The sequence below is a fragment of the Syngnathus floridae genome, chromosome 12 (assembly GCF_059516105.1).
Source record: "Syngnathus floridae isolate MCC-2025c chromosome 12, RoL_Sflo_1.0, whole genome shotgun sequence".
In the NCBI taxonomy this organism is placed as follows: Eukaryota; Metazoa; Chordata; class Actinopteri; order Syngnathiformes; family Syngnathidae; genus Syngnathus; species Syngnathus floridae.
In genome coordinates this window covers 6,415,340-6,436,202 of record NC_142424.1, presented here as the reverse complement: position 1 = coordinate 6,436,202, position 20,863 = coordinate 6,415,340, and the positions used below count along the sequence as shown (strand labels likewise).

At 40.2% G+C, this 20,863-nt stretch overlaps 3 protein-coding genes across 6 annotated transcripts; 1 reads left to right on the top strand and 2 right to left on the bottom strand.

Moving 5' to 3' along the window:
• The first annotated feature begins 150 nt into the window (after positions 1-150).
• On the top strand, positions 151-4,286 carry dnajc21 (DnaJ heat shock protein family (Hsp40) member C21). Its single transcript, XM_088392650.1, has 12 exons — positions 151-586; positions 663-756; positions 974-1,097; positions 1,162-1,293; positions 1,680-1,984; positions 2,106-2,263; positions 2,519-2,618; positions 3,059-3,244; positions 3,337-3,385; positions 3,563-3,729; positions 3,801-3,888; positions 3,994-4,286. Exons 1-12 carry the CDS (start codon positions 490-492, stop codon positions 4,150-4,152), a joined length of 1,659 nt encoding a protein of 552 aa, XP_088248776.1. The 5' UTR covers positions 151-489; the 3' UTR covers positions 4,153-4,286.
• Positions 4,287-5,052: 766 nt separating this feature from the next.
• Positions 5,053-11,267, bottom strand: agxt2 (alanine--glyoxylate aminotransferase 2). Of its 2 annotated transcripts, none has more exons than XM_088392652.1 (14): positions 11,011-11,267; positions 9,694-9,814; positions 9,430-9,620; positions 9,224-9,347; positions 8,399-8,493; positions 8,167-8,260; positions 7,505-7,598; positions 7,160-7,260; positions 6,961-7,053; positions 6,499-6,631; positions 6,222-6,310; positions 5,998-6,147; positions 5,459-5,557; positions 5,053-5,373 (listed from the first exon to the last, which is right to left on the bottom strand). In XM_088392652.1, the coding sequence occupies exons 2-14, from the start codon at positions 9,751-9,753 to the stop codon at positions 5,272-5,274; spliced, it is 1,425 nt and encodes a 474-aa protein (XP_088248778.1). In that variant the 5' UTR covers positions 9,754-9,814; positions 11,011-11,267; the 3' UTR covers positions 5,053-5,271. The 2 variants fall into 2 exon arrangements, with proteins under 2 accessions (XP_088248778.1, XP_088248777.1); XM_088392651.1 differs by having other exon boundaries at positions 9,726-9,814.
• Positions 11,268-11,445: 178 nt separating this feature from the next.
• Positions 11,446-20,388, bottom strand: prlra (prolactin receptor a). 3 transcript variants are annotated; one of them, XM_088391294.1, is made up of 10 exons: positions 20,027-20,388; positions 18,169-18,255; positions 16,537-16,626; positions 16,226-16,358; positions 15,020-15,189; positions 14,765-14,931; positions 13,904-14,045; positions 13,710-13,803; positions 13,505-13,574; positions 11,446-13,441 (listed from the first exon to the last, which is right to left on the bottom strand). In XM_088391294.1, exons 3-10 carry the CDS (start codon positions 16,595-16,597, stop codon positions 12,656-12,658), a joined length of 1,623 nt encoding a protein of 540 aa, XP_088247420.1. In that variant the 5' UTR covers positions 16,598-16,626; positions 18,169-18,255; positions 20,027-20,388; the 3' UTR covers positions 11,446-12,655. The 3 variants fall into 3 exon arrangements, with proteins under 3 accessions (XP_088247420.1, XP_088247417.1, XP_088247419.1); XM_088391291.1 differs by lacking the exon at positions 18,169-18,255 and having other exon boundaries at positions 20,027-20,387; XM_088391293.1 differs by lacking the exon at positions 20,027-20,388 and having other exon boundaries at positions 18,169-19,975.
• Positions 20,389-20,863: the final 475 nt, after the last annotated feature.

Genomic DNA, 20,863 nt, shown 5'->3' with positions numbered 1-20,863 from the left:
TACAAATTGCACTGATATTTTTGTTTTATTTGCGTAGAAAAAAAATCACCACGTAATCAATAGTATGTAGAATATGTCTTTATTTACATAGATGATGCCATCTTTGAGGCATGACTGCTTGTAAAGTGTAGTAGATATTTGACAATTCAGCATTACGCCAGAAGGGACAGCAACGAAATTTAATCATGCGCAAAAGCGAGTCGAGAAAGAGATTCTCGCGTGAATAGTGGCACGAATGGAAGATTCTCACTTGCCGTGTTATCATCAAAACCGGCTTTTTAAGCGATCTGATTGGACATTTGTCAAAAGCTGCAGGATCTCCACTATTTTGACTGTGTCTTGCAAAAAAATCAATGATTCCTCAACAAGTCGAGGTTATTTTACTTTAACCGATATTCGGACCGGTACTTAGCGTGCTGCCATTAGCTACATGCTAACGAAGGTACAACGTGAACGGGAATATAAATATCGTATTTTAATATAACAACAATGAAGTGCCATTACGAAGTCCTGGGAGTCAAACGGGACGCGGACGACGACGATCTGAAGAAAGCATATCGTAAATTAGCCCTGAAATGGCATCCTGGTCAGTGGCAGGTGGCTCACAAACCGTCCATTCTCTATTTTATATAGTTTTAATTGTTGTCATCAAACAATTCCAGATAAGAACTTGGATAAAGCCGAGGAAGCCGCGGAACACTTCAAGCTGATTCAGGCAGCCTATGATGTCCTGAGTGACCCACAAGAGAGAGCATGGTAATTACCGAGTTGTTCACTATTCTATTACTATACAGTAATCTTATTACTGTATAGTAATCATGTTACAGCAGAAAGGGGGCACCCTGCTACTTGAAATTATTTGACACCAAGTAGTGCTAGTTCAAAACAATTAAAATCGTTGTCCTATTGGTCACTGTTGCACTCCACGTAATTTTTCATAATGGAGAAATTTCAAACTGCTGCTTTTTGTCAGGTATGACAATCATAGGGAGGCTCTGCTGAAAGGCGGCCTGAGCGGCGACTACGAGGACGACAGCACCGACCTGCTACAATTCTTTACCGTCACCTGTTACTCAGGCTACGGAGATGACGAAAAGGTCGGTGATTGCTAAATTGCGTGGAGAGACTGGCAGCTGATAAAATGTGCCCCCACTTTCTTAGGGCTTCTATGCAGTCTACAGGAATCTATTTGAATCAATTGTCAAGGAGGAGATGGAGCACGGAAACGTGGAAGATGACGATGATGACGAGGAGTTTCCGCCCTTTGGGGATTCTCAGAGCGACTACGATACAGTAAGTACCGACTCTAATGTATATATGCAATTTGAGGCCTGGTGAAACGCAATCGCGCATTATTATTTGATAACACAATTTTGTGTCAAATTATATGGCTCATGCTTTTCACTTAGCACTTGGAGGGCTGTTTCTGGGAAATTCATTGGGTTCTGTATTTTGTTGTTGTTGTTGTTTTTTTTTGAGGAGTGGGGGTGAAAACTAAAAACGCCCCAAAATGAGTAGATTTGTGATTTGGAATTGGATAACAGATGGATAGAAATTGAAAAATGTGTAATTATTGTTTTTTTCTTGTCTTTATTTTTGCAATTTATGTTGGACATATATATGTAAATATCTTTTGGTATAATTTGTATTAATTTAATTCTGGTATTCCCGCGGCGCAGGTGGTCCACATCTTCTACGGTTACTGGCAGAGCTTTTGTACACGTAAGAACTTTGCCTGGAAAGAGGAGTACGATACGCGGCAGGCGTCCAACCGCTGGGAAAAGCGCGCCATGGAGAAGGAGAACAAGAAGACCCGGGAGAAGGCGCGCAAGGAGCGCAACGAGCTGGTTCGCGAACTGGTGGCCTTCATACGCAAGCGCGACCGCCGCGTACAGGCGCACCGCAAGGAGGTGGAGGAGCGCAATGCAGAGAAGACCAAGAAAGCGCAAGAGCTGAGGCGCCAGCAGAAGCTCAGTCAGGCCAAGTAAATATCCCTCATGGCGGTGCGGTTACGTGGTCACAGTCGAGAGATTAACAAGTACAAGCGCTGTTAAAAACAAAATGAATGGCTCCACAATTACCCGTCATGTCATTTGTGTTACAAGGCTGGCAGAGGAGTACAAGGAGCAGAGCTGGGCGGCCATGTCGGAGTTGGAGAAGGAGCTGCAGCAAATGGAGGCTCAGTACGGGGAGGAGTTTGGAGACGCATCGGAAAGTGAAGACGAAGAGCTGGAAATTCAGAAGACTAATGAGGAACCGTTAGGTTGGTGACAGAAATATTCAAATCCTTCTGACATTACTACTTTCCTAGTGTGGATTAGTCAAAGACCATGGTGCATTCAAATTTGAAACAAACAAAAAATTCACCTTTTTGTGCTCAAGCAAAAGTACTATCTAATATAAAAGAATTACTTTGACGCCATCTTGTGGTGTCAACTGCGCTATCCTATTCACATCAGGATTGAGTCCCTAACACTATTAATTAATGAGTTTTGTGAACATGCACCTCATTTAACAGGTCCAGATGGAGAGCAGCTGGATGGAGACAACATCAACCTCGATTATTATGATGCTCTCTACTGCCCAGCCTGCGACAAATCCTTCAAATCAGACAAAGCGTGAGTCTCCATTTTTCTGCAAAGTCGCACACAATCAATTTAAAATAGTAATAATTAAAAAAAAGACATGCACATTTTTCTCCAAAGAAAATGATGCACTGTGAATTAATTTTTGCAATTAACAGGTAAGGTGTAAAAATAATAAATTTCTTAAGCATTTATCTCACATTTGCGACTGTTGGCAAAAATAGTAAATTGCTGTCACGGTTTGTTCATGGTCATGAAAGGTTCGCCAAGAATAAAATTCAGTGCAAACATTAGCCACGATGTTATTACGTTAGCAGCGCGTTTTTGTAAATTTTGTTCAATACTTGTTGCATGCAGTTCTCACCTGTGCCAGCAGAGGATCCGGTTGCGCAGCTCATAAAAAAGGAGAATTGTCCTTGTTAACATGAAGACCCCATTCTATTCATTTGTACTGAAATATCTACCCTTAAAAGCATGAGCAACCACGAGAGGTCCAAAAAGCACAAAGAGATGGTTGCGTTACTCCGGCAACAGCTTCAACATGATGATTCACTCGCTCCAAACCTGGACCAACCAGAGGATGTTGAGCAGGAAAGCAAACACTTAGCAGATGGAGGAGAAGAGGAGGAAGAGGAGGAAGAAGATCGCCCAAGACAGAAGTGGGTCCTTGTTGGAAGCATGAATACCGCACTGTGTGTGTGTGTGTTGTTATTTTTTTATAAATACTGTTGTCCTGCTGCCTACAACACAGATTGTCCAAGAAGCAGAAGAAGAAAAAGAGGCAACAGAAGGCCGCCACTGTGAGTTAGCCCTAAACACACCAAGGTCATTTTGTCAATACCAAGGCATTGTTGAATGATTGTACTGCAAATCCAATTTGACAGAAGGCAGAATTGTCCACTCAAAGAAAATGTAGCACTTGTTTTTCCATCCAAAAATGAAAAACTCTTACTTCCTATTCTTGGCCTTTAATGCAGAGCACTCCAGCTGAAGAGCAGACGGAGTCCGCCTCAGATGGTAAACCCATTTCAGAAGAGTATCCCGAAACCTTCACCGAAGAAGTCCAAGGAAATATTCCAGAGGAGTGCTCGAACCCTACGGAAGCCGAGAAGGACGACCATCTTCCTCTCGCTGAACCCAAGAGGTGTTTTTCTTTCTTCTTTTCTGCTGTTAGATAGCTAGATACAATTTTAACCATTTCTCCATGTTGGCCAGTTCCGTCACGTCCAAAACCAAAAAGGCAGAGAGTAAAGACAAACCAAAAAATGTCAAGGCCCATTCGGGAGAAGAACAGTTTCCTGAGGTTAGTACAGAAGTAACAGTTTCACTCCAGTCCAGTAGGTAATAATAATGTCAATTTAAAAGTCACACCTGACAGTGTTTTGTTTTTTTTTCTCCGCCATCTTAGAAGGCAGTAAAGCTGAGCTGCGTGACCTGTAACAGCGAATTCTCCACCAGGAACAAACTTTTCGACCACCTCAAGTCCAGTGGCCACGCCACCGCTCTCTCCTCCAATTCAACGGCTTCCGCCAGTCGGAGCAAGAAAGACAAGCGAAAGAACAGATGACAACAATTTTGGTGGACTCAAATAGAAATGGACTGCTGGCCATCACAGCATGCTGTCATGCATTTCACTTACTAAATGAATACAGTACAATTTAAAAAAAACACAAAAGTCAATATTAAAAAAAGGAAAATGTTGCTTCCTTCATGTTTTCTAACTACGGGGCAGGAGTTTTAATAACCCCACAGTAGAAATTGTTCCGGGTGAATAAGACTGTCCATAAATCACTAAAAATGATAGATGTTAAATGATGAAAGCTTCTGAAAAGTGCCTTGCTGTTAAACCCAGACAAAACCCAGAACCTCTAGACCAGTGATTCTTAACCTTATTGGAGGTACCGAACCCTACCAGTTTCATGTGCGCATTCACCGAATCCCTCTTTAGTGAACAAATTATTTTTTTCAAATTCAAGACATTATTTATTACAAGTGCACAAAATGAGCCATGCATGAACATCACCTTGTTCAAAGAACATAACCAATACAATGCATGAACTCAAAACAAATTACATACCTGCAAATCAGCGTGACTTCTGCTGTTGCCTTTGCGAGACCAGTTCAGATATGCGTCGTCACAAATTTACACAATAATTCAGGTGTGTTCACATCTCCGAAGTGAAGGCTCTGCCGAACCCCTGAGACTGACTCACCGAACCCAGGTTAAGAACCACTGCTCTAGACTGTGAGGGAAAGTATCTACACATGTAAGACCACTTTTCCATTGAGACATTTTCTTTTGTCCTATTTCACAGCCACATCAGTCCTTGAAAAGGTGTTTCTGAGTTGGTCAGCCATGGAAGGCAGCGAATTTCCAGGAAGGAAAAAAAAAAAAAGGATTGTCTTGCGTAGTCTGAGTAACGGAGGTAAAGTGGTTTAGAAAATGAATGGATGGATAGTGTAACAATTATGTAATGTCTTCTTTTTATTGCATTTACACTAGGCACCAAAGCAGTAACAAATTAGTATTAAATCACGTGAGGTAGACGCCATCTTTTATAATCACTAATGTGTTTATGCCTTCATCGCAATGTGTAAAGTTTTTGTAAAGTCATCGTTATGCAACGGAACAGGTTTAAAAGTGATGTACACTGTCGATGGCGCGGGTTTTTTTTTTGGGCCGGGCTCATCTTCTCGCCACAAAATTCTGGATGGACTTGTTGAAAACAGACAGGAAGAAATCTGCATCCGCCATCGTGATGCACATGGGTGGTTTGATGCGGAAAATCTGAGGTGGGCAATTGAATGTTTATTGACTTGTAAAAATAATCAATTTTTTAAAAAAAAAAAAAAGGAGGGGGGGTGATATCTACCTGTCCATAAAGTCCTCCTTTCCCGATGAGAACGCCCATGTCTTTGATGTCCTCAAAGATGGCGGCCATTTCCTGGACCGGCAGCGGTTCTCTGCTAGCCTGAGAACATAAGTGGTTGAACATGAAAGGAAAGCTTCGACAAGGTGGTTACTGAATGCGCATGGTGATAACCATGGCAACACATGACGTAGCTACACTGTACTCTTTAAAGGCACTTTGCAGCTGCCTTCTAAAGTGATTGTCGACCCATGAATTGGTCTTAAGTGGGGAAAAATCACCAGAAAAACAACCAGAAAAAAAAAGCACAGTGAAGCATTGTGTTTTTCCTCAGAAGACTATTAACGAAGTAATTTCATCTACCTTAAACTGGAAAAACACAGCAATTACAAATTACATTCACAACAATTTTTGCTTCTGTGTTGCAAAGTAAAATTACTGATTTAAATGCGGCATAAAAAGGATATTGTAATACCGCGGCTTTACAGCTCCAACACCAAAAGGCAGAAAAGGTGAAAATGGGAAAAAAATAATGCCGTTACCTTGTCTCGAACCATTTCCACACCAATCTGCAAGCCTTTGCCACGGACGTCCCCGATGATGTCGTACTTGTCTCTGAGCTTGGCGAGTTCCAACATCAAGTAGGTCCCGACCTTTAGACTGTTCTGCTGCATTCCTTCTTCTTGAATAGTCTGCCAAGCAAGGTCACAAACACATTACATGTGTACAACCCATTCATCTCGGAAATAGAAAATGGAGTTCTCACATCAATGACAGATGATGCGATGGCACAAGCCAGTGGGTTTCCTCCAAAGGTGTTGAAGTGAACGCCCTGTGCGAACTTGTCTGCAATCTCTGCAAGAAAGTCCAAATGACAACTGTCACAAACAAGAAAACAAATATTAACCGGAGAACATAATTTATGAAAAAAAAAAATTGCGTAAATGCTCAAGAGCTGCTTTTGTGAAGCCATTAGTAAAGAATGCACCATGAAAAGGTCCCTTTACCACGCACACCGATTTAACCAAAAGTCCGCATCTCACCCCGTGTCGTAACCACTGCGCCCATCGGGAAGCCGTTCCCGATGCCCTTGGCCATGGTCACGATATCAGGAAGGATGTCGTGACCTTGGAATCCCCAAAAATGGCTCCCTGTTCGACCAAATCCTGTTTGCACCTATAAACATGATTGCTATCCTTTATTTCAAGAGATGCCACAATGTGCTGGAAAAAAAAAATCACCCCAAAGTGAGCCCATTAGGGTGAGACTTGTTCATCTGGCACGATTTAGTGGAATCATCTCCTCAGATAAGGAATCAAGAACTGATCAACCAACTCAAATGTTTACAGGGGTTAGGTTTTCACTGCAGTGGGTTAGCAACGATACAGGATTTGGAAAAAAAAAAAAAAACATGCAAATATTTTGTCTGCATTTATAGCATTTTTTTTGTTAAACATGAACAATTTGTAAGTGGATGCAGTTGAAGTAATAACGTATCTTCAAACCTCATCAGCAATGCAGACGCCGCCTCTCTCTCTCACGAGTTTGTACGCCTCCTTCAGAAAGTTTTTCGGGTACTGCACAGCACCACCAACTCCCTGTGAAAGGAACCAGTAGTCAGTGCTTTAAATATGAACTAAATGAATTATGCCTAGCAACAAAGAGTTGGACAACTTGATTTAAAAAGGAGGATTGTGTGTGCACCTGAATAGGCTCAGCAAAGAAAGCAGCAATTCGACTAGAGACGCTGGTAACAAACGTCTCTTTGAGTTGTTCAATGTAGTGTTCATTTGCTACACACTGGCCTGTGGAATACAAACAAGACTTTAAGTTATTACTTGTATTCTACTCCCTTCCTGAGAATGAAGTAAATGATTGACGCTAGGAGACCTTGAGCTTCTTTTGTGTGACCAAAAATGACCTTTACGCAGATTGTTACCTTAAAAAAATAGTTTTTTTTTTTTTAAAGTACGTTACTCTAGCTATATTGATTGAAAGGAATATATTGCTCATCGCTTGAATTGACACTGGTGTGAGCGTGATGTTTACCTTGAGCACAGTTACATTCTCTGGTGGTCTGCACAGGAGAGTCCCTGCAGTGGCTTCCCCCCCAGGGACCTCTGAACACATCAGGACACATGGTCTGTTTGGTTTTTAGGGCAAAAAGCAAATCAGCAGGCTCCACAACGTGTATTGTGCACATGTGAGTAAAATCACACAGAGGGGAAAATTTGCCTTCATGGACACATATTTGAAGTATTAGCGCAGGAAAGACAAATGCTAAGACTATGTGAGTACAAACTATAGAATTGGAAAAATATGTTGGATTATTGGACTTTATTTACCCTGTTAAATTTATCCTGTAATGTATTCTCATAAATTTGACTTAATTCCTTTATTCCTTTTTTCCACGTAACACTAACACTTTATTCTTGTGTCATTCCAACTATAGCTGTTAACAGTGAGACTTCATAAGTAACACATTTAATATGAATATTCCATGTAAATGTATTCTCATGATTCTATGAAATCCTTGCCACTTTATTGTAAAAACATTATCACTGTTTTTTAGTAGCATTACGTTTTTGTTTTGCTCTCTATTTTGTGTGTCCCTAATGGGCCTTCTTAAGTGTCAGTAAAATTTTGGGATAAAAGAAACATGATAATGATCTTTCACATGATGGTGCTGAAAGGAAGTTAATCATACGTACATTTGTGCAGCCTAAGCCGATGGCGACGGGGTACTTATAAGCTTGTTGTGCAGTCAGACCCATGCTCTGCGGGCTACCTCCGTGATACGATCCTCTGAAAGCAAAATTGCAATTCAAAAGTCTGTGTGCGTTCAATCAATGTCTCTAAAAGGAGTTTTTTTTTCTTTTTTTCTAGCCAAGAAAATATACATTAGCAACCCTAGGAAAATGAGAAATGTTAAAAACCAGATACCTGAAAGTAATGATGTCAAAATTGCCAGTGTACAGTCGGGCCATACACATGGCAAGGTCGTTAGCCTCTGAGCCGCTATTGGTCAGGTAGATTACCTGGATGAAAAAACATAGATCTGGACTATTTTACATAACATTGTGCTCACACCCACAACGGCGCAAACGCCCGTTTCTAATTTGAACTAAACTTATGCTGATCAAAAGAAATGAGCCCAAGGCCTTTTTCTCATAACCTTACAACTTTATTCTTGTAATATTAGAAGGGTTTTTTTGTCATTACAAGATGAGTTACATTTTAAAAGATTTAAACTACATTCTTGCAACCTTACAACTTCAATCGATATAGATACCTTATAGACCAGGGGTGTCAAACTTATTTTTGTCGCGGGCCGCATCATAGTCATGGTTTCCTTCGAAGGGCCATTGAAATTGCCAACCCAAATAAATGTCTCAAACTATAAATAGTGTACGGTACTCAACAAACTCGTGAATGACTAGATGAATAACTAGTTTTCAAAACAGAGACTAAGAAAAACTGTTAACATATTTTAAAAATATGAATGGTAATAAAAATTGCTAGCAATAGATCTATTTTTTAAAAGTGAAAACAATTAGTAATTTTAATGTTGACATATGAATTTGATGCACAATTTGTCTTCGCGGGCCACGTAAAATGAAATGGCCGTATCTGGCCCCCGGGCCTTGAGTTTGACACGTGTTATAGACGGACATGTTTCGGTTTGTTTACATTGGGCAATACTTAATTGGAAGTCCTACTAGTTATTCTGGTTCGACAATCCTCTATGAAAAAAAGTCTTGGCAGTACCTTGAGAGGATCAGGCAAGTTGGACGCTAGTTTTTCACAGTACTCGTGGATAGTAGGATAAACGTAGATGTTGGTGGTGTGTACAAGCTTCCTGAGCTGCTGCTCCGCCGCCGCCGTCACTTTTCTGCGCCCGACACAAGTATGTCAGTTTAACCGTCAAAACCACAAGAAAAGTGTGAAGAGAAAAAAAATATATGTCATCTTACGGGTGGCAGTGGCCCACGCTGACTGTAGCCACGCCGGCAAATAGATCCAGATAGCGTCTTCCATCCACATCCCACAGCCACTGCATGTGACCCTGATGGATGCACACTGGCTTCTTATAGTAGGTCACCTTCATGGTCATAGGATGGCAGATGGTCCGACGGATCTCCATCATACGCTCTTTGGACATCCCCTGAAGACCCAGAGTGATTTGACCATCGCATATCATCTTTGGGGACAATATTTTCTGTAACTTTCTAATTTACCGGGAGGCGGACTGCAACATGCTTGTTGTCACCTTGTATTCTTGTGGTGTGAAGTTGCATGGAGGCATCTCCAACAGGTCTGCAGAAGTGGTTTTCAAGGCTGATTTCTGACACAACGGCCCTGTGGAAGAACGGAGGTCAATGACCCACAAAAAAGTGGTCATTCAAAAAAAGTATGATGACAGTCATAGAACCAGGAAAAAAAATTAAGTTGTATTCAACATCATGCTGTTTCAGGAAACTCAATTGGTATATACAGTCAAAACTTGTTGTGATGAGAATTATACAATTTTCATGCATTTTAAAGGCCTTGACCGCAAATTGAAGAACTTTTGAAACAGGCAACATTACGAGCATTTCCTTTCACAACTTAAAACAGTTTGTATGTGTCTTAAAACATGTGACATGCTTTCAAAATACCAAAATAAAAAATTATAACATATTGTATTAATATAAATCAATATGATCTATAATAAATAAAATATAATATTAATATAAATTAATTAGAACACTTCACATCTGTTTGTTTATATATATATATATATTACAGATATGTAAGACAAGCGAAAATACATACAATTTAGTTTTTAGGATTTTCTATCAATATGACCAGCAGTATGCAATGGTTAACCTGACTAGTTACTCAGTAACTAGAGTCAGTTTCCTAACTTGGTGGTTTTAATGATTTATATATATTAATGGTTTTATACTTTTTTTCTTCTCAGTGCCACGATAGAAACTGTATAGGACTGACACAAATACAAAATGTGACAACTTTTGTCATCTTTGTATGCCACACTTGCGTACAAGTTAGGTTGTGAAAAATAGGGTGATTCTTATCTTTCATTGCTGCATCGACCCAAGGTTTCTTTGTTTGTTGCCTATTATTTGCCACATGAAGGAAATTGTGCGTACAGAGCTACATATATCTCTGGTATTCAATAAATTACTGTTTTTACCATTGAGCACAATGAATGTATTCTGAAATGTATCTGTGGACACATCTGCAGCTGCCACGTTGAAGGACACTTGTTGTTCTGGTACCGTTGGAGTGTTTTTCAGGAGTTACTAAGTATTTGAGACAGTATTGCAAAGATTACCAATTTTAGGGAACCTTCAGGAGAAGAAAAAAAAAACAGGTGACAGGTGCGCTTCCTCGTTATTCAGGATTCTATCCACCGCAATATTTAACAAAAACATTTCTTACAAGATGGTGCCAGTTGGTCCTTATATTCAAATTTCTCTTTCGTGAACTACTTCACCTCTTCTCTTTTGCTACTTGTGTCCAAAAATACGCGGTTGCGATGTCAAACTCACCTCCTGCTGTGTGGTATTTAATCAGGCCTCTCAATGGCGCGGAGCGACTCCAAGTTACCTTGTGCATTTTTTTACGTCTTCTTTAAGCTCAACAGGTTTTTTTTTGTGCTGAATGTCACATAAATCGTCGCGGGACGAAGGCGAGAAGTTCTACCCGAACCCTTCTAGAGTACAAAGTTTTTCAGAACGGAGGGTGTGGGGATGGTAGGCGGACACTGAATAGCCTGCGGCCATTGCTTTGCCAGTGAAGATGGCAGGCTGACAGCTTGATCGACCAGATTTCACCCCCCCCCCCCCCCTCGCTCTCTCTCTCTCTCTCTCTCTCTCTCTCTCTCTCTCTCTCTCTCTCTCTCTCTCTCTCTCTCTCTCTCAAGATCGTTTTCCCACAGTTTATTGACTCTGTAAACTTGCTTACCGTATTCATTACAATAAAGATGAGAACCAAATCGGGTACATTTATTATTACACTGACACCAGCAAAAATAGTGTGTTCGTTTTCAAATTCACACGGTCAACTCATTCATTCATTCTTACTGTTTTTCATTCATGCATTCATCCGAACTGCAACAACAATAGTCAGACAAAACAATAGTACCACTTTGTTCCCAGGCAAAAATATCCTTATAGAAATGACGTAGCAGGTAAATTGTATGTTTCTTTGGACGCATCATTTCACATATAGAGGGTCAGGTGTTGCATTGCTACTGTGGCAATATAAACCACATTTGTGCATTGACTTATAAATATTTGTTCTATGGTTATTATCACTCAAAAATAAGCTTTAAGACACAACCTTGAAAATAATTCAGTCTGAAAAATAGATTTACTATAACGGGAAAATCTCCTACTGTAGATTAAAAAAATAGGCATCGTAATTGATTAATTGATTGTGTATTATTCTGTCATATGTGTGGAGTTGATTAATCGTATTTTAGAACAATTATAACAAATTTGACTGTAGTTGGCTGCCCATACTACATACATACATACAGCACATATTTTGTGGTAAATTGGAAAAAATAAAATAATAATGTTGAGTGAACTTAAATTTCTAAGGCGACCAACCAATAAAATGTTCAGTTGGGAGATTCAAAAAAATACATTTAGTTTTTTTCTTAAATATATAAGTAAAACAACTCAGCAAATTGTTTTGAAGCAAAGAACTTGCTTGCTTTGATGTGCTAACGAAAATTGTTTGACATAGTTTAAATTTAAAGTTCAAACTTAAATCACTTTTACAGCACACCCGCAAAAAATAACAAGTTGTGTTTTGTACAATACTTTGCATTTCATATATATCACACCAGCCCAAATAACACCAAATACTCAAGCTTACAAATATAAATACCTACAACAAAATGTTCTGCTTTGTTATTTTACATGAGGTCAAAATTGTTAGTAGAAGTCAAAATCCTACATGAAAAGTCATGTTAGTTAAAAGACAAATCCAAATTTTGCAGGCGTAAAGGCTTGTTTTTAGTAAAATATTCACATTGCGTTTTTCAAGTTTTTTGAAAGAGTTAGCTTACTAATTTTTTTGGTGTATGAAAAATTCTGGGCCTCAAGTGCATGAAAATGAAGTTCACAACTTTCGGTCCCAAATTACGAGAATAACTTAAATGCCCGCCCCTAAACAAAGGGACACTCAGGACGTTGTCAATGGAAATCCAGCGGACGTGTCGACATAATCGCTTGCTGCCATGGTGGCGCTCTTCTGGCTCGTGGCGCCAAAGCTCATCCCACCCTCGTGCCCGTCCGCCGTTTCTTCCGACACTTTCTGGAGCAGCAGCAACATGTTGTCGCTGCCCACCTGCTTCACCCGACTGTAGTCTCGCTTCTGAAAAGAGGGCGGCGGGGAGCAGTTCTCCCTCGGCTGGAGGATGACCACGTCGTCCTCCACGACCGTCTGCACGCCCACGTACTCCACGGACCAACGATCGGGCGAAAGTTTGTGATCGGACGCAGCGATGTTGCCGTCGCTACGGGCTTTGATTTGCTTGCACACCTGCGAGGGCCCCAGATGCTGAGACAGGCTGTCGGAGAGGCTGTGAGAAGATCGCTTGGGGGGGCTGGTAAACACAGAAGTCCATGTCCTATCTCTCGTGTCTACCCTCGCATTCTCCCATTCTTCCCGTTCGGGCCGCGTGCCGTTTTCGTGCTCTTTGGGCCGGCCGCACTTCTCAATCAGCAAGGTGTGACTATCACAGCTACCCCGGCCCGAGTCGCTGTCGGACGTGGAGCTCTCCGACGTAGAGCTTTCCGACTTGAAGCCGCGCCCGTCGAGGTCCTTGCTCCCTTCCAACATGGCCTCCCGCTCTTCTGAGATGTACACTTCCAGATACTCCACCAACAGGTCCTCGTTATTAGACGACGACATCAGGGGAAAGTCGGACAGTACTAGCGCGTTGAAAATGTCTTTAGAGGTGCCTTTCTGCATGGGAAAAAGAAATTTTGAGGATCTCAGTGTTGGGAAAAAAAAAAAAAAGTTTAGTACCTTCAGAAGTTGTTGATCAAATCCTTTTATTTTAGGACCAGGGACTGGTGGCAGGAGGCAGTGTTTCAAGCTTCTCAGATAAAAAGAAAGAAAAACATCAGAAACAAGACAAAAGATCTCAACCAAGGCTGAAATCATCAATAAATGTGTGGTGACATGAATTGTTCTGTCGTCAACAATTTTCTTTATTTATTTTTCTTTTTACCTGCGACTATTCATGTGTAGCAACCAGGTGATGAGGAAGATGGAAGTGCAAAAAGCTGTGATGATGATCCATCCTGATTTTTCTCGAGGGAAATCTGTGATGTGCAATTCATGGAGAAACATCACAAACCAATCTTCTGTTTGGACTATCATGTACAAGGTTACAAAACAAAATCTTTACGTGTGATGTCTTACAGTCAGGAAAAATGATTTGGGACTCAGAGCTCCATTCACTCCAAAAGCCGTGGTCGGGTTTGCAGCGCACCTGAACGAGGTACAAGGTGCCGGAGCGAAGGCTAAAAATGTTGAACAGCTTCTGCTGGCCAGCCACATGAGTCTGAACACACACAAAGCAGCTTTTTCAAAGGGTTTGATAATACTCAAACAATGCAACAATGAATACAATGGCGCACAGAGCGCTGCTAAGATTGGAAAAAGAACTATTGAAAAAATCTATTTCCTAATGTATGATGGTTGGAAGTCACTTTCCAGTTCACAATGGATGACGAAAAAAAAAATGTTTTCACACATTGTTGTCGGATCGGACAACAGCGACCCGATCAGAAAATGTCTTATTTACAACTAAAATAGTTTGAAGAAATGGCATCAAACAATATTTAAAAAATGCTGCGTGTTACATTTAAGTCCTCAAAACTAATAGTGAGGTTGGTTTTTAGCTCCTACTAAACATCAAAAAGACATTTTGATGCATGTTTGTATCAAGAGTTTTATTTTTTTTTCTCTCAACACGTGTCAAAGCCTAAGTTTATCGGGAATTCGTTTTGTAATTTTTGCATAAACCTGCTAAGGGCAAAATCAAAACAACACTTCCGACATTTGTGCTTTTGTGCTAAAGATCGGAGATAAAAGCGCATTCAACACAAAGCGGGGATTTTATACAGTGTCCTAATCCAAAGGAACAGCTGGCATTCGGACTGAGGCATTTCAGCTCAGGTTTCAACCGTTGGCTGCTGCCTCGGAGACTCTCCTTCAGAATACGATACCCCGAGTCGATGATGGTGGCAATAACGTGGATAATAGGTTACCTGTACCTACCTCCCACTCGTTTTCCCCCTCGGACCGGATACGAAGCTCATAGATGAGTGTGATCCAGCCAGAGCGAGTGTCGGCCTGACGGGGCGGCTCCCACACCACTCGCAGGAAGGGCCAGCCTTTGTCCTCCATGATGTTCAGTGACACGTTCTCAGGAGGGTTGGGCTGGACTGCAGAGAAAAAAAAACATCCATCCGTCCATTTGGAGGTTCTCAGTGAATAATCAGATTGTGACTCAAGAACCAGTTGGGTCCTCACCGATGTAGACCACGTCGATGTCCACCGGGTCGGAAAAGGCACTGCCCAGTTGGTTGGTAGCCACCACGCTGATGATGTAGTTGACCCAGATGGATGTGTCGTTCTTGTTGAAGAAGCACGAGTTCTCGCCGCCAGTGGAGTAGTCGGGGCACTCGTGCACAACGTCAGAGCTGGAGGCGGGAGATGAGGAGCGGGAAAACCGTTAATGGGCTGAGGAAGTGTATGATGATTATAGGGGGTTGTTTTTATAAATGCTGCCGGACATGAAATGAACGCAGAAGTGCAGCGTGAATAAATTGTTCCCAGCACTGAGTGGCTGAAAGATTGCATATGAGAAAATTGCCAAATGCATTATAAAGCATGAGGCAAGGCAGACGAAACAGCTTTATTAGTGTTATTCTTCATCATTCACTATTATTAATATTATTCCGCTTCTTCTTCTTCCATTTTATTTGCTTGCATTTTTCTCATTCCAAAAATTTTCCGTTTTCATAAAATTCGCAAATTCACAGAAAATTTCTCCCCATTTACTCTTAATGGCACATTTAACATTTCACATTTACGTCGTTCCAGTTTGAAATTCACAACATTCGGTACATTCAATTCACATTGGGGAAGATTTTCAACATTCCCAAAATTAAAATATTCACGTTTTCACATTTAAAATTTGTGCTAAATTTTGCAAAAATTTGTTTTTCCCTCCTAATTTCTACATTTTTCAACCGATTCAACCAGTTCCAACTTTCAACTGTTCATCTTTTGCCTACCTATTACAAAACATCCCCCCTTACCAAAAATTAAAAATGTTCAACTTTAAAATTCACGCCAAATTTTACAAAATTTTGGTTTTCTCTTCTAATTCCAACATTATTCAACCGATTCAACCTGTTCCAAATTGACACATCATTCTGTAGCATACCCCAAATATCTATTCAGCTTCTTCGCCTTCACACGCAATTTCTCCCGAAATTGCAAATTCTAGTTTCTTCCATATAGTGCTTCGTGTAATTACAAAGCAACATTTAAAGGCAAAATATTTTAAAACATCCATCAGTCCATTTTCTGAACCCCTTATCCTCATGAGACCTGCAGGCACCTGAACTGCTAACATTTTAAAGCAAAATGATGTAAGACATAGAATAAGACATTTAAAACAAATTAGAGAAAATGTAGTTGATCAAAGTTACTACGAGGGAATATGCTGACCTTTCCTTGCGGTAGTACAGAGCGTACGTGGTAGGCAGTCCTCCGTCTGAACCAGGCTGCCACCAGCAAGTGAAGGTCTCTTTTTCAGGAGAGCGACAGCTGGTCAATGTGGGCTTCCCCGGCGGACTGAGACCTGAGAGGCAGGTAGGACGGAAGCTTTAGATCAGCGAGAGCCACGACCCTAATTTTTCTCATGGTCCAAGATCCAGATTGGGTTACACATCACAATGACAAAATTCTGAACTTTAAAACAAGGAGAACCAGATTCGACAATCAGGAAATTGTGAAGGTATCCAGCTTAGAGAATGTACCTTTAGCGTGTGGTGTGATGGACAGCAACAGCAGGCAGGTCAATTCCAGAATGGTTCTCATTGCGGCTCGGGGCACCACACAATTGACGGCTGCAAGATGGATAGAAATTACCAACAATGATAAGTGAGGAGTTGTGGTGTTTTCGAAAGTCATTCCTTCTTAAAAGATTTTATGACAAAAAGACTTACGGGATTGGAAAGTATAATATCACAATAAAATATTTATGTTAAATCATCATGTCACATGAACAAACTCCATTTTGTTTTTGAAAAATGTCTCAATATTATGAAAAAAAATTACAATGGTAAAAGTTCTCAAAATTAAGACTCAGACCAAAGCAATAAAAATATTGTTTTCTGCCATATTGTGGAATTTTGGTTGCTAGGGAGCTATGTTTAAGTGAGATGAGAAGCTTCACTTGTCAAAAGTTGTGCTTTAATGCTCTCTTGTGGCATGAACTGGAAATTATAAACCTGAGCAAACATCATTCTTCAAGAATACAGCAGACTAAAAAACCCCAAAACGTTTTCATTATAGATACGGTATTTTGCTCTTTGTGGAAGGTTACATGAAGGATTAAAAATGAACAATCCTCTCCATTTATGTGTAGTGTCAACCTCTACCAGCTGGCACATGCAGTGTAAACAATTGCATAACTGGGCAGAAGCTATCTTTTAGCATTGCTAGTTCACAGCGTGACCCCTTTTCCTCTCTGAACCTGCCTAAGATGGCTGACGTGTGCTTCACCTGAAGCGCCATTTAAATGCACTCCTTTGGTGATGCCTCATTAACGTCGCCCATGATCTGGTAATTGGCATTAAGGTCACACCACTGGATTAGTCTCCCGCTGTATATAGCGGCGCTTGCGTAACTGGAAGGCCCACACCCAATAAGCTGCTAAGAAGACAGGAGAGAGCCACAAATCAGTGTCAACTATAAAGTCTTTCAGTGCTATGCAGGGATATGTTGCGACGTATTAAACCGCTAAGTGGCCTAATTTTTACTCGGAGGTATGATTGACCTCATCCCGAATTATTAAATATAAATTTCAAATTGTCACATGGCGACACCCCGGTGTAATCTGAACCAATCAGAATACAGAATGAAAACTGGCCAACTGAATCCCCATAACGTAAATGTGGCGGACCATTGGTTCAACTTCTACATTTTAAATCGAGACAATCGCAGTGTAATCTAAAAATTGTGCCTTCTCACTCCGATTGAGTTTTAAAGAGAGTGATTATGGTCAAGGTTGCTGAACATACTGCAGGCTGTAGTCAGCGTTCTCTTCTCTACTGTTGTCACATTGAATACAGCACAAGGTTAGTCACATTCAAACGTGCTCACGTGGATTACACAAAATGCTGCTGATTTAAGGCCACATACATCTCTTTGCAAAGATGGATATCTATAGAGCTTTTGAGTTGGGGTCACTGTTGAACTGGAGCCTTCCTCAGATGACTTTGGGCGAGAAGCAAAATTTCAAATCTCTGGACAATTTAGACTCCTCAATCACCCTAACGTTCATGTTTTTTTGATACACAGGAGGAAGCTGAAATGGAAAAAAAAAATCCACCTTCCTCATTTGACAGACACACACAGACACACACAATTTGCCGTTATAGGCCAACCTGCATGTTGATGTAATTGATTGAGAGAAATCCTTTCTGTAACATTGATGCCCGTAAATGTGCTGCAATGGACTTCCTTCCTTTAGCCTGTGCAATGAAGGACTGATGTAGCCATGAATATGAGTCAAGTACACAGTTAAAAAGCAGTCATTTAGGTTATTTAATTCTTTCCTTTGATTTTTTTCCCCCCTTTTCTTTTAGAATCTCGCTTTGAGACAGGTCTATGTGAACAGACAAGGCAGCTGATGTAAGAGCAGCAGCAGTAAAAGCCTTCACAGAGGTACAATGGATTGCAAACAGTCATTGGTAGCTTCAACACCATAAAAGCACAATTATGTTTCAATCTCAAATAAAGACAGCCTAAATTGTGTCCATGAACTACTCTATATTACATCTAGCCATGAACATTTCATGGAAATTTAATTAAAAAAGAAGCGTTTTTATTGAAAGCTCCATTAAAACCAACCTTTTAATCAATTAATTTTTAAAAGGCCACATCAGTGTCATCAATGAAAAGCCGACGACCGCGTTGATTTTTTTGTTTAAATGCAGTACGGACAGGTGAGCCTCAAAACCGACAAGTGGAATACACATCTGAGAATATTTAGAGCAACCGGTCAAAAGGACAAAAAATTCTCCAGTCACACTAACAAGCATCATTTGGTGAATGTTAAATCTGATTGGTTAAGAGACAACAACCACAACTTGATATTAGACATTATTATTCTGGTTGTGTTAAGGGCCAGCAATAACAGCAATGAAGGCTGTGTAAGCTGCGGTAATTATTTTTTTCCCAGAGGATAAAGACATCTGTGAATATTATTATATTGTCTGTCTACATTTGTTGCTGCACCACTTGTGTTCAAATAGCATTCGCACTCATTAAATGTTCCATGCTATTCTGTTGGCTATGCTAGTTTTGATTGACAGGAAAAATGACAAGCCGAGCTTGAATGCAAGCCATTAACTGAAGAGTATACGTATATAGAAACACGGATATGGTAACAGCGGAAAAGATTTATTGTAATAGCCAACATCTCTCTAACCCTCAACCTGCTTCAACCAGACTCAAGTAAACACCAGCGGACAAGCAGATCACGCCCACGGAAATCCCATTACGAGATCTATCATAAGACTTTTAAGCATATGCAATGACAATTCAGCTTTTACTAAAGATAAAATTGTTTACTTTTAAATGACACTAGCAGAGAGCTATTTGTTTGTTTAAAATGTTGTTATAGTTGTTGTCCTATTGAGAGCTGTCCTAATATTTTGGTTAGGTCCTAGGAGTTAACATGTTACAAATGACTCTTAATATACCGGCTACAAACACATGGAAACAGATATCTACTAATTAAAATGTGTGTGTGTGTAATTTTCACTCACATGCAAGCACAAAATGAAGGGGGGAAAAAAACAACATTATGTATTAGTTCCTTTGCAAATATTGTCAACTTGCAACAAGGTTGCCACAATTGTATCAGTTAAATGTAAATGTTATATTATTTTATTGGTATTTTTATTGAAGTAATAATATTCGTAAAATATTTTATTTGTCTACTACATTTTGGCAATTTATAGTTGATTAGAAATATATTTATGTTTTAAATATTTTTGTAAAAATTAGTGTACTGCTTCACTTATAATTGATATGAAATAATATACAATTTCAAACATCAAATATCAAACACATATACATACTACTAAAAAAAACTACAATCACATAAAAATATTGAATTTCACTGTACATCGTGCTGTTATGCATAATGCATGCACCTTCAACATCCAGTGAGTCCACTCATGGAACATCTGCTCTGTAGGATAAATTTTAAAAATTTAAATCAAAATGAAAACTTACCAAATAATCAGTGTTTCAGCATATGTCCGCGTAAACCGGCGGTGGCACTCCACACAAGCGCGGAGTGGTCCGAGTAATTCTCCACGGAGGCGAGGCAGACATTAGTGGCAGAGCCGTACGGTTGGTTCAGCCTTAATGTGGGAGGAAACATCGCAACATCCCTCCGCCTTCCATTAGGGGAGGAATGGGAGGGGGTCGGGGGGGCTGTTACGTCCAACAGGCGGAGTTGAAATACAACAGCAACAATTAACAACAATAATATAAGGTCATGACAAATAAATGGCAATTAAATGAAAAATAGAAAATGATAAATTATAATACATACGTACATAATGTATGTATATTATTTCATTTCAACTCATAAATTGGTACAAATAGAGTGAACCCCTCTAAAAAATGCCTTACACCTAGTGGATATACTTTACAGGCCTTTGCAACATGTTGTCAGCACGTCCAATGTTTATGTGCATTATTTGTGTTTTTTCAAAACCATTTAGAAAAAAAATAACTACTGTGATTGAGCTTTGCAACCACCAATGGCTTTGTGACAATCTCCGCTTCAGCTGTGCTTAGAAGCAACGGTATTATATAATGATGCCATCTGCTCTCCAGTTCAAGCAAAAGTAAACAGCAGGATGAATGCCGCTGCAAATGCCCATTGGTGCCCTGGGTGCATGGATGTCAATAGTTTCCGTTCCATTTCCTCACTTGTCCCTCGTGTTAGTGGGTGTTAATAGTATCACAGCGCTACAATGTGAATAGATATTACTATGCTTGCTGATTCTTAAATTTTCTTTGAGGAAAAAAGTGGGCTGCGATGATAATAATTTTCTTATA